The 13,638-nt window shown below is 44.6% G+C and overlaps 1 protein-coding gene across 1 annotated transcript in view; it reads left to right on the forward strand.

Annotated features, from left to right (window-relative positions):
- Window positions 1–787: 787 nt before the first annotated feature.
- KLHL14 (kelch like family member 14) overlaps window positions 788–13,638 on the forward strand; it is an 85,842-nt gene continuing 72,991 nt past the window's right edge. Inside the window, exons 1-2 of the mRNA XM_010977304.3 lie at window positions 788–1,183; window positions 3,158–4,149. Of these exons, the coding sequence (XP_010975606.3) occupies window positions 3,200–4,149 (950 nt within the window). The 5' untranslated portion in view covers window positions 788–1,183; window positions 3,158–3,199. The remainder of the gene's footprint in view (window positions 1,184–3,157; window positions 4,150–13,638) is intronic.

Here is a 13,638-nt window from a genome sequence, read left to right on the forward strand (position 1 = left end):
CATAAGGCTTGAATAGTGCAGGGAAACAGATGTAAAGGAAAGGGTTGTCCTCTGTTCTGTCTACCACTTCTCCTTCCACCCACCTTCCCCCCGATTGTACACTCAGCCATTCATCTCTCAGGCAAGGGCTCCTGACTTCCAAGTCAGACTCAAACCCCAGATACCAAGGCACTATAAAGTGGCATCGTGGCATACTTTGAGATCAGACGGTTTCTGCATTTCATCGTGAGAGGGGAGGTGGTGGGGGGGTGAAAGGGAAAAGCAGCATACCAATGTAGTAAAATCTGGAAACAACAGCACATATACAGACACACACAAAAAGTTTGCATATTGCACAGAGCGCTTGAAGATCATAAATCTATGCATGAGAAAGATGTAGTGGAAATTTTGGGGGGGATTAGAGTTTATTTTTGTCATCTCTGTGAGACAGCTACTCATTCATCCAGATCACAGCTAAGAAAAAAGCTGGTCACAGAAATTAGCAGTTTCAGCTCAGCAGCGAAGTCGCCAGCCTGTGAAGGCAGAGAGAAATTGACTAATTAGCAATGCGCACTAAAACTTGACGGTTCTTTATAGAGAGAGAGAAGAGAGAGGGAGAGAGAGGGAGCGGGAGGGAGGGGGGGCTCGCTTTTTCCCCTTCTTTCTTCCAAAGATGTTTGAAATCGCAGTCATTTACGCTCGACAATTTTTACAATAGCCTTGAGCCATAATTTTGCGAGTCTCTCCAGCATCCATCCCCCTGTATGGTCTCTCTCTACTGGCCAAGCACGACCGTTTCTCTCCCCAACCGTGGATTTCCTATTACTCTCGTTACGACTCACTGAGCCCCAGGCCCAAGGATAATGATGTGTTGTTTCTTGGTAGCATAATTTGTCACACGTACATTTTTTCTTCTTCTTCTCTTGCAGAAAGCTCTGCTCCCTCTCTCTCTCTCCCTCTCTCTCCCTCTCTCTCTCCCTCTCTCTTTCTCTCTTTTCTCCCTCTCCTACATTTTCTTGCTGTTGCTAATTCATGGTGATCAAATGATGTACGACAAAATAAATTGTAAAGAGTGACTGCCTGGAGTTGGGAACCAGAAGGTGTCCCCCCCCCCAAGGAGAGAGCAAACCTTTAAAAAGGAAGGACAATTGATTTTGGGGGGGGAGCTTAAGTGAGCCTTGACTTTGCAGCTGGTTGAAAGCAGGTAAGTTTCTGGCCTTGTGTCTGCCTTGTGTGTATTTTGTTCTGTCTTTTGGGTAGTTGGCGGGGGGGAGGGACGGGGAGGGAGTCTTTCAGAGGGGTTGGGGGGGTGACTGTGTGGCAGACGCTCATAAAGAATAAAACTCCTATTGCAAGAAATAAGCAGATGAAGGAGAAAGGCAAGGGAAGAGAACAAGAAGGAAGGGGAGCAGGGAAAGATGGGGGGGGAAGACAACGAAGCGGGGAGAGCGAGAGAGGTATGACCGGGTCCACTTAAAGGGAGAGACTCAGGGAGATGTTTCAGAAAAGCCAGAGCTTTGGGGGCGGGGGGGGGGGTGCTGCCGGGGGAGGGAGCTCGCGGGAGATGAGGGTCCACCTGGAACGGGATGATAAAGTGAGTGGAGAGGAGCCCAGTCCGGTGTAAATAGGAAGCCGGCGATCCAGGACCGGCGCCAGGCAGGGCAGAGTGAGCCGCAGTGGAAGGGGCAGGTCCGGCGGGATCCCTCTGAGCCGGGCGGCGGCGGCGGCTCTCCCCGAACGGCGGGCGCGCGGGCGGGATGTGGGCAGAGGGTCCCTTTCTGCTCGGCCCTGGAAGGTGCAATTACAGGTTAAGGACCTGGCGTATCGATCTCGCCTCGCCTCCCCCATCCTGCCCTCCTCTGCCTAGATGCGGGCGGCTCAGACTTCTCACAGAAGTAGTTCCAGGGCTGGGGGAGTTGGGGTGCCCGAGTGGGGGGCCTCTGGGGGCTGTGCCCAAAGGCTCTGAAGGAAGCCAGGGCTTCGGGCAGCGACGCGGGGTGGGGTGCAGAGACCTGGCACAGAACTGCGCACCTCCCTCCCCACTGGTCAGCCTCCACCCCCTCCCCCAACACCTGCCAGTTAACTTGAACTTCTCATAGTTACTGGAGTTAAAGCCACTGCGCCTGGTGCCCGAGAGGGAGAGCCGTCCACACGAGTCCCTCCGGGCCTCCTGGCTCTTGCTCTAAACCCTCCCCAGTAGCCCTGCTTCTTACCCCCGCCTCATCTTCCTGGGCGCCCCGGGGCCAGGGCAGAGGGGAGACACGCCTGAACTTACGCGCTTTGAAATGCGCGGCGGGGGGGTCGGGGGAGCGGGGGTCTGGGTGGAGGGGACTGAAGGGATTCTCCTGCCAGGTTTAAAGGCGTCTCTGGAAAATTAGCAAAACTGAGTGGTGACGGGGAAGCCAACAGTTTGCGAAGCAGGGAAGCAGGCAGGGCCAGGGTGAGGGAAATGAGCTAGAATTGATAAGGACAGCTCCCGCCTCTGCCGAGTCCACTGAGCTGGTCCTCACCGCGCTCCGCTGCACTTTCCCGGGAGAAGAAAGGGCTTTATCTGCTTCCTCAGACTATTAGCCTAGGAGTTTCTCGGGGCAGCACGGATAATCGAAAGGGTTCCCAGCTTTTGAAGAGCTAGGAATCGCCCGCCCACACGCTTCTGAGGCCCCCTTTTCCACCCCCTAAAACTGGACCAACTGCGAAAAGCAAAGCTACTGCCACAAATAGACCTGGAAGCTCCGCCGACGGTCGCCTCCGCGCTTTCGGGGCACCCCCGGCTCCCCACTCTCTGGCCTTGCCCTGCCTCCGGCCTGGCATGGACACAAGCCCACGAGGTGTCTCGGCCTCAGCCGCCACTTGGCCGTCGCTGCTGCCACCGCTGTCGCTGCCAAGAGGCGAGCCGGGGTGGTTTTAGGAAAGTGAGGGACGAAGTGTGTGGGCGGTGGCGACAGGAGTAGCAGGAGCAGAACGGGCACCCGGACCCCAGGCAGGGCCCTTCTGGTGGCGCTCTCGGATCCAGCGCCTTGAGACTTGCCTCCTAGGGTCTGGGTCCGGAGGCCAAGCTGAGCACTGATTGTTGTTCTTCGCCCTCCCCTCCCCTCCACACCCTTCCCCACCCCGACCACACCCCACCCCCTCCACTACCCTTCTCCCCTCCCGCCCATCCCCCACCCCTGTCTGCCAGGTTGGAGGAGGGTTTAAAGCAGGTGCGCCGAGTCAGCTCGCCATGTCCAGATCCGGGGACAGGACCTCCACCTTCGACCCCAGCCACAGCGACAACCTGCTGCACGGCCTCAACCTGCTGTGGAGGAAGCAGCTGTTTTGCGACGTGACCCTGACGGCCCAGGGCCAGCAGTTCCACTGCCACAAGGCCGTGCTGGCCTCCTGCTCGCAGTACTTCCGATCGCTCTTCTCCAGTCACCCCCCTCTCGGGGGAGGGGTCGGCGGCCAGGACGGCCTGGGGGCCCCCAAGGACCAGCAGCAGCAGCCGCCGCAGCAGCAGCCCCCACAACAGCAGCCGCCGCCGCCGCAGGAGGAGCCCGGCACTCCTTCCTCCTCCCCCGACGACAAGCTGCTGACCAGTCCCCGGGCCATCAACAACCTGGTGCTGCAGGGCTGCTCGTCCATCGGGCTGCGCCTGGTGCTCGAGTACCTCTACACGGCCAACGTGACCCTGTCCCTGGACACGGTGGAGGAGGTGCTGTCGGTCAGCAAGATCTTGCACATCCCCCAGGTCACCAAGCTCTGCGTGCAGTTCCTCAACGACCAGATCTCGGTGCAGAACTACAAGCAGGTGTGCAAGATCGCCGCGCTGCACGGCCTGGAGGAGACCAAGAAGCTGGCCAACAAGTACCTGGTGGAGGATGTGCTGCTGCTCAACTTCGAGGAGATGCGCGCCCTGCTGGACTCGCTGCCGCCCCCCGTGGAGTCGGAGCTGGCGCTCTTCCAGATGTCCGTGCTGTGGCTGGAGCACGACCGCGAGACCCGCATGCAGTACGCGCCCGACCTCATGAAGCGCCTCCGCTTCGCGCTCATCCCGGCCCCCGAGCTGGTGGAGCGGGTCCAGTCCGTGGATTTCATGCGCACCGACCCGGTCTGCCAGAAGCTGCTGCTGGACGCCATGAACTACCACCTGATGCCCTTCAGGCAGCACTGCAGGCAGAGCCTGGCCAGCAGGTAGGAGACAACAAAGAGGAGGTGGGGGGAGCCCCAGAGGCCGGAGGGAGGGGAGGGGGCAGGGGAGAGGAGGAGAGAGGTGGGCTAGGCGGGAGGCTCCCACAGGCTGAAAACAAACGAAAACACAATTCAGACTGTGTGGGGAAAGTTGATTTCAGTCCCGAAAAGGTCAACAGGAAATTGGCCCCACAGCATCTCTGAGCGCTAGGAAGCCCACGTTCTCAGTATCCCTAGAGCGGGAAACGTGGGACTCCTGGACTGAACTGACAAGCAGGTGGGGCCAAAGGCCAGGCAGTTAGAAGTGCAGCTTTGGAACCCTTTCCATCCGGTCTTCCCTCTGCATCTCCAAATGAGCTTGCTTAAGGAAAAGGATTCTGTGATGAGAAGTCCCCACCCTACTCCACCTCTTTCCTGCCTTGGGCAAGCAGAAGTGCCTGGAGACGCTCAAGGAGGAAAGCTTTCCTTCTTTCTGTCTGACACTCAAGTTATTTTTTGCTTTGCAGCGACTGGGGTTTGCTCCCTTTGGAGGCTAGAGCTCTGAAGGGCTTTGTCTGTTCCGGTCGCTATTGGAAATTCTGGCATCCCATACCCAGGCTAACTTTTCTATCTCGTGAAAAGCAAAACCTTTCCTTTTCACTTATAAAGGGGAGCAGAGCGAGAGGTTTCAGGGTTTCAGAGTGAATCCTGCCAAGTAGCTCCCATCTCAAAGGGAGCAGTTGAAAACTGAGAGGAGGGGAGTCGGCGAGCTCCAGTTAGTTCTGTGTGCCTGCTCTGAGGTCACAAAGAAGTTGGAGACTTCTTGTTGTTGTTACTATTTGGAATGTGTCTTGGGTGTGAATTGAAGGTAGGATTTCATGTCAAAGGGGAAAGAGAAACAATGCCTTTTTAAAATGCTGCTGAGATTCTTTTCACAAGACTGTAGGAATTGACAATAGTGTTTTGTTGGCTCCAATTTTAAAACCTTTCTTAATGAGCCCTGGCAGAGGGTTGCTTTCTCTTTTTAGACAAGAGCAGAGGTATCATCCCAGTTTCCCATGATAAAGCATCATCGTAAGTGCAGATGCCAGGCTACCCCAGTCTCATCCACCTAAGTGTTTTGTTAGAAAGAACATGGTTTAAAAATCCATCATGGCCTTTTCCCATTCAGAAGGACGTCTAAAATCTGGGGTCCACTTCCTGCAGCCTCATGGAATTAAATGTTTATTTTTCTCCATTCTGATGTTTCTACGAGACGTAGGTAACTGAAGTTTTAAGAAATTGGAACCTATTCTCTACAGTTGTTTAGGGAGCACTGGGGTTCAGGTGAGGCCCATGGGAGGCATGGGAAATCTTGAACTTAGAAATCTTGTAAGCTGATTTGTCTAATATTTGTGAGAAGCAAATGAATGAATTGTGGTATTAGAAGATGCCAGTAAGACACCAGCACAAGCAAGAATCCAAACTCGTGTGCTTGCATAGTGAACACAGGCGTCCAAGTGACAACAAGAACGTGGATTGTAGTTTCATTTTGTAGGAGTTTCCCATTTGTCTAAAGATCAAAATGCTAAGCTTAGTGTGATGGGCAAAGTCACCACCTCACTGGGCATTGGTGCTTAATATTCTATTACTTTAACTTTTATAACTTTTAAGTGACTTCCAAGTCTACTTCATTTAGCATATATCATACATATTCAGTTATAGTCCTAAGCATACATTTATTCATATTTTTAAAACATTTATACAATCTAGTATACATTCAGAAACCCAAAAGGGTAATAAAGCTAAAATTTAACTTGTTCTAAGAGTAATTTGGAGGAATGAGTATTATAAATTTGACCCAGTAAATAATTTCTGAAGCCCTCAATGCACTTTTATCTAAGAAGTATGTCCTAGGCTTCAGAGTTAGAAGACTTTCAAAATGCAAAATCCATTTTCCCACATCCGTCTGGATTCAGCACACCAGCTGGGGCCTGCTGGCTCTGTCCTGGTGGCTGGCTGAGATACCAGGCTGCCTGGCTCCATGACGACACCTTCCAGCTTCACTGGGCCATATCATTTGAAGGATATGTAGTGCTGTCTGACCACTGAATGCTTACAAGTGTCATGGATGCTGCAAGAATCTGATACTTCTGCGGTAGGAAGAAAACTGTTATTTTCCTTTAAAAGCGGAAGATGCAGAAAATAGTGCGTGTGAACCTGTTGTTGATCTCAAAGTAATTTAATTTAGATTTCGTTCTATTGTTGGTAACAGTAGCATTTTAATTTTAGGGACTAATTACATCCTTCCAATTTTAATTCACAGAAAGAATGCAAGAATAACCATCCAGATCTTAACTTTAGTGCAGACAAAAATGCTGTAAGTTGCAACCAGTAGTATTATATCGGCCCATTTATTATAGCATCAGCGTGCTATAAAAATGTTCTCTCAGCCTCACATGTAGTTTAACAGAGGGATAAATGTGTTAAACAATTGTTTTTGAAATCGCGTCACTTTTATTGAAGACGATTGAATGGAAGAGCATTGCATTTATTACTTTTTATCCACCTGTAGTTTCTAAAGTCTATATATGAAAGAGTTCCTCAAATTCAGAGGAGTTGGAAAATTAAAATTGGCCAGTCTGTTGGAATAAGTTCAAAATATAAGCAAATAGGATAACTTCAAAGGGAATTTATTTATTTAAGAGTATGTTAGCTATAGAAATATAGGGCTATTTATATAATAACAATATTTTAAGCATGTTTTTTCAAATTAAGTAATTCTGAATTTTTATTAAGTCTAGAAAAATAAAGCAAGCCAAGCATACTTTATAAATACTCAAATTAATTTAATTCTTGCCCTGGTTGTCTAATTTTTCTGACTATGCCGTTTATGCCTAGATTCATATTTTATTTTAGCAAACTAAGCATTAAGGATTTTAAAAAATAAGAGACTTATTATCTTATATTCAAATATATACATAACTAAATGAAGATAACAGGACTTGGACAAAAATTAAAATATTTGAAGTCTTACTCCTTAATTATTTTCATTTTATTTTATTGCAAGAAATGGGACACTTAAGAAATAAGTTTTCGAAAAAGCTTCTGGGAGAGTCGTCATTAAAGGCTTCTAAAGCACAAAAATAAAATTTAATAAAGTGACACGACGTGCAACATTTAGTGCGTTAAAAAGTAAATATCAGAAGACTTACAGTCAAGTTTAGCTTAAGTAACCCAAAAAAGTTTTTTTATTTGTATTAAAAATTTTTTTACATAATTTAATAACTGTCCCAAATAAATCATTTGGACTTCGTTAACTAACTTCTCTTTTACTTTTTCACTGCATCACCCACAATGTAACAGTTAAATAAATGTTCATTGAAAGCTGAAGGAACTAAGATTCAAAAGAAGAAAATCTCAGGGTTACATTTTACGAATATGTTCTTCAATCTACCTTCTTTTTTCACATAACAATAGCCTATTGAGGCTCCTCCAGGAAGACACCTGTAATAGAAAAGCATTCGTAAAAATAATTATATTTTTTAAACATTTAATCACCAGCCATTATAGTCCCATATACAGTCCTATATTGAAGTGTATAGTTTTCAAGAGATTATATTTTACAGAAGATAGAGGACTACCTTACAAAGATTTCCCTTTCTGCAAAATAGTCTATTTAAAGATTTCACATAAATTAATGTAAAAATCTATTCAAACATCAGGAATACTAATTATCTATTTGCTGAAATGACTTGCAGTGCTTAAAATGCCATTAGATTTCCTTAAGGCATAGTTTTAATTCCTGGTTTTGGTGCTTAGAAAGTGTTTCTTTCAATGTAGGACAATATTTTCTGTGGTTTTCTTCCTAAGACCTGAATAACAACCTTAACAAAGCAAACTAATCTCAAATCCATGCATCCTCTAAATTGTAACTTCCCTTTATATCAATTTGATACCCTCAGATAAGAAGTTGTTATGTAGTTAGATTTTGTATCCGAAATCACTCAACCATTCAGAATACAATTTGTTTATTATCTGAAACAGGACCATTGATTACAAAATTATGTCACAAGTATGGGAGCCAAGTAGTTACATCCTACAATCAGAAGCCAGTTAGAGTAAATCTTAGTGCATTGCATTAGCTTAGAGAACTTACTGACAATAGTGGACATGTTCAGATTATAACCCATGCTTGTAATTTTTTCCGTAATTATGAACACATTGAGGCACACTCATTACCTCAGCTAATTTCAAAGTATCTCAGTTTTCTTAACTTAAAAATACAGTGAAAAAAATGTTACTTTATTTACAATAGTTACTTTATATCAGATGATACTCTAAGCATTTTACAAACATTAACTTATTTAATGCTCATAACAGCCCTAAGGGGTGGGTACTATCATTTGCTTCATTTTATGGGAAAACTGATGCACAGAGAAGTTAAGCATTTTGCCCGTGGTTGCACAGCTGCTAAGTGGTAGAACCAAAGTCTGAGCCCAAGCAGTGTGTCTCTTGAGTCTGTGTTCTCATCCATGGTGTTCTGCTTCTTACTGTGAGCCTCTACTCTAGCATATAACCTGGTGACTGACCTTAGAGCTACACGTAGACTTAAGATTTCCCTTTGGAAAGAAATTTGTGAGGGTTAAATTTCAATGTATCCAACTTTAGAAGAAGTTAAGGAGTGATATTATTCTGGACCAGAGGTCAGCTTTTTATCTTTTTTTTTTTTTTTTCTGAAAAAGGTCAAATAGAAATTGTATTTAGCTTTGGAGTCACACTGTGTCTCTTTTACAACTACTGCACGCTTCCCTAGTAACACAAAAAGAGCCATGGACAATATGTAAATGGATAAGCATGGTTGTGTTCAATAAAACTTCATTTGTAAACACTGAAAGTTCATAGAATTTTCACATGTTATGAAATAGTCTTCCTCTTTTGATTCTCTTTGAACATTTGAAAATGTAAAAGCCATTCTGTGTGTGTGGGCTGTATGAAAACAAGAGGCAGGCTGGGTTTGTTCTGTGAGTCATAGTTTGCCAAAACCCATTTTAAGCACTTGGGATAAATCAGTGAACAAAACGGACACAAAATTTTGCCCTTATTCTAGTGGAAAGAATCCCACTGGTCTTCATGCTTCTGTTTGGAAAGAATTCAAATCTAAATGATTCTACCATGCCAAGTTAAAATTTCAGCTTTCCATACTAAGACATAAGAAATCAAATAGTGATCCCAATAAGGTAAATAGTGACTAATTAAAACAATGAATGAGTTGCTCATTTTTTTCAAACATACTGAATATAGAACCAATTCACATAGATTGGTCATCGTTCAGGATAGGCTTTAATACCATGTATATTCTATGCAATGATTTCCAGTAAGAAAATAGAGTAGCCAGGTACACTTAACACACTGCTTTCTGAGATTGACATGCACATATCAAATAAACTAATCTAGGCATATAAATGAACATGTGAACAATTATCTTTCTAAATGTCAACCTGTAACTCCATCTGCTGTGATCAAAGGGCACGTGCTGTCTGGTCTCCTGATTTTTACGTGAATCAGCGGGACTCAGTATGTCCATGGAACCTCCCTGCCTTCTCCAAGGTGGGTACCCTCTGGAGGAGCAGTCATGCTGCCCACGGGTCTGGCTTATGGGTCTTTCTCCCCATCTAGATCAAGTACCTGGCCTTGATCCAAAGACGTGAGCTCAATGTGAATTGGTATTGGTCTTAAATGTAATTGTGGTGGACGCTTAGGATTTGGTTCAGTTTAATGTGAATTGACAAAGCCAGTGGGAGATAAAAATGGAGGTAATTTTAGAGCTAATTACACACACACACACACACACACATACACACATAACTGCTGTTTGCCAATAATAGTAGCAGCCATCACTAATTGAGCACCCATCACTAATTGAGCACCCACCATGAATGAACTTGACATATTACTTACATTCGTTCTAGTCCTTTCAATCTTCTTAAATGTTAGAAAATTGAGACTCAGAGAAAGTAAGTAATTTGTCCAATTATCTGAATAGTGTTGAGTTGGGAGTTAGTTGTCACCCTCTGAAGAATACTCTCATTATGCGTGCATATTGTAAATATGGCTTCTACCAAACGCACACTCTAATTGACACCTCCCATATCTTTGTTTCACCACAGCAGAGTAGTGATTAAAAATTTCAACTCTCTAACGCTTCTTCCAAACCACACAACCAATGAAGAAGAACGAGAGGACTACGGTAGAAAGCGCAGATTCTTTCCTCCTGGTCTACCAGACTCAATTGTTAGTTCTGAAATCAAGGTTCTAAATAAATAATGAGATTGCTGAGATTTATCACTATGATACTGACTTACTAAAAACAGGTTGAGCCAGTATATTTTAAATAAATCACTAAAAATAAGAACTTTCAGTTTAACTGTGAAAAATAATTGTGAGAATTAAAAAAAAAAAAAAAAAGCCTTGGAGTTTGAATTTGAACCAAGAGTTTTTCCCCCTAGATTTCTGTGCACTGGAGTACTCGAGTGCTGTCGGCTTTGTTCCTTGAAGACAATGAAAAGCTATTCACGTTGGTGAAACTTACAGGTGATAAATACAACAGGTAGAAGCCAGCTTTATTAAAATGCCTATATGTTTTAAGTAACATAAAATAAGACTACTCTCATTGGAAGTTTATTCTGTTTATATTTTGTCTTAAGAAAATCATTTTTTTAAATTTTAAAAAGTAAAAAAAATATAATTTTTATTGAAATACCACCAGTTACAATGTGTCAATTTCTGGTGTACAGCACAATGTCCCAGTCATGCATATACATATGTATATTCATTAAGAAAGTCATTTTAACAATTGCTATGCTGTAATGTTTATGCCTTCTATCATTCATTTAGAATTTCAGACAATATATTCATTGTTATGTCCCCTCCATTAACATCCAAGATAATTCATAATGCTTGAATTAGTAATGATGATTTCTCTTAAAAAAACAAAACAAACATTATCACGATATGGGCAGAAGAGTGCGTTAACCAGGGAAGGACTCTCAGTTGTGACATATAGTGAATATGTTTATTTTACTGTAAATACCAAAACGGCTTATTTATTCACAAATAATATTTATGACAATCAGGCTAGAACTATCTGCAACATTAGAAGTAAAGCAGAAGGGTACTAGAAAAACCCTACAGTAGTTGGAAAATGAAAATAACAAATATTTGTGATAGGAAGAGAGAAAATAAATCATAGGGAAGTAAAAAAAAAACAATAAGAACCAACAGTAAAAAAAATACAAGGAAATATGGGAATCAAAGACATTATTAAGGAATAAATCATCTGAAAATGAAAAAAGAGAACAAGCAATAGTGGAGGTTGGGCAAGAAAATTCTGGAGCTTGGAGAGTAGATGTTCAATGTTTGTTGGACTAGATAAGCACAGATGGAGAAGCGTTCAAATCTCTACATGGTGAACATATAATTTTCAGAGTTATAGACAGAGTTCCACTAAAAAAAGGGAAAAAACCTCGTTCCTCAAAAGAAAAAAAATGTTTCAACAAGAAAAAATGGTCAATCATGGAACCGTCACTCCTATAATTTGATTCAGTCCAAAAATTATGTATTTATAATCTGAGTTAAGATGGTTCATGAGTAACTCTTTGTTCTTGCGTTACGTGATGCGCTAGTTTCAGAAGCGTCAGAGTTCAAAGAGCACAGCCTGTTATACCAACAGGAGGAGAGGAAAATTAACTGCATTCTTCGAAAATCTTCATTTCCAGTATAATTGGAGCTGGTAGCAGACTTGAGAAATAAGGGGACCGTCACCACCTGGGGCAGCTTTGCTAAGCCCATGCCCATGACTGTGCCACACCCACAGTGGGAATCTGGGGTGATGTGTCAAGTTTACCACTAACAGTTCTGCTGTGGAATAGCCCCGAATTTGTGTTGAATGTGTGTAACGGAGAACACACCAACCTCTGTGCTCCATTCTGAGATACAGAGTTGAATAAGGTGCATTCATGACTTTATGCAGTTTACAGTATAAGGAAAAAGAGTAAATAATTACACAAATGAATCACACTGGTAATACTAGAGATTAGAAGAGTGTCATTTGCTGGGAGACGGTATAACACAGGGCAGTAACCTTGTTGGGGTAACCAGAGAATTGTTTCTCTACCAAGGAGGTTTAAGATGAATCTTGAGACATGAGATATCCAGAGTGAGGGGTCGGGGAAGGCAGGGTCTGCAGTTGGGGGAGGCACAAGCTGAGGGAGGAGCAGGTGCATTATCACTAGACAGCAAGGAGTTTGGTACCTTCTGGAGCTGAAAGGTGTGTGTGGCTAGAGCTCATGCAGGGAGGGTCGTTCAAATCATAAGGAAGTCCTGGACCCTGCTAAGGATCAACCACTACGTGGATGAATTCCAGATGGAAAAATCAGCATGTTTTTATACTTGCACTGAGTAAAAGACCGATACTATATTGGAAACACTGCCACCTTTGAAATAATAAGCCTGGGTGAGTATCTTAACTCCCCTTTGGCTGACCTGTGTACATTTTCGCCCATCAGGAAAACTCTGGACCATATTTATGATTTCCCTGATGGCCCAGAAATAGACTTCTAAGGACGTAAGAGTGAAGTCGAAGGGACCCCAAGGTGAACACAAGGTCGTCAGAGGGAAGTGGGAAAATCAGAATTTCTGATGCTCTCAGTAATTTACATGTAATTGCTCAAAGGGGAAACGATGGCCTTTTCTGTAAGAGTCTTCCATTTCTTCCTTTCAGAGAGGAGAGCTCCCCCCCACCTTCTTTTTAATCTCATACATTCAACACAGGGCTTCCTTTTCTGCTGTTGGCAGAGCCTCTGGCGTGCGAGGCTGGCTCTGTGCTCCCAGAGCGCCCGCGAGCGGGTTGGTGAGTCGCACCTGGGCAGGGACCCGAGCTTCCTCCGAGCTCAGCTGGGCCACCGTATGGAGACCGGCTCACTGGAGGCTGCAGAGAAGTGAACTGAAGAATTACAGTCGGTTTCACTTCCCTGCCTTATGTGCCTTCAGGTGCCTCTGAAGACAGGCGAGGCCAGTGAAATGGAGAAGGAGGAGGAAGAGAGACAGGCCTGGGTTAGAGAAGAGAGTCCTTGAGAAGGTCAAGGCATTGTTGAAAAATGTGGGTGGATGGATGTGTGTGCGTAGCCCCCAACAGAGTGCACGTTGTTGGCTGCCAGCGGTGGCTTCTGAGATGTGTTTTTATCAGCTAAGGGTCTATTTTCGGGGGTGAGAGAGGAGGAGACGATCAACAATTCCACAGTCCAGCACTAAGTGAGGAATTATCGGGTCGGGAGGGTCAATTTTTGGCCAAAAAGACAACAGTCAGATTTGTAAATCCTGCTTAGAACAAAGCAGCAGACACTGTCTGGCCCTGATTTTTAGCACCCGCAGAACCAAGCACACCAGGACATCCGGGGCAAATGGAAAGGATTGGAGGAGGGAATGGAAAGCCTGTGAGTCAGACAGGGAAACTTGGAAGGAAAACTTTAATGC

Source organism: Camelus dromedarius, chromosome 32, assembly GCF_036321535.1.
Source record: "Camelus dromedarius isolate mCamDro1 chromosome 32, mCamDro1.pat, whole genome shotgun sequence".
NCBI classification, from domain to species: Eukaryota; Metazoa; Chordata; class Mammalia; order Artiodactyla; family Camelidae; genus Camelus; species Camelus dromedarius.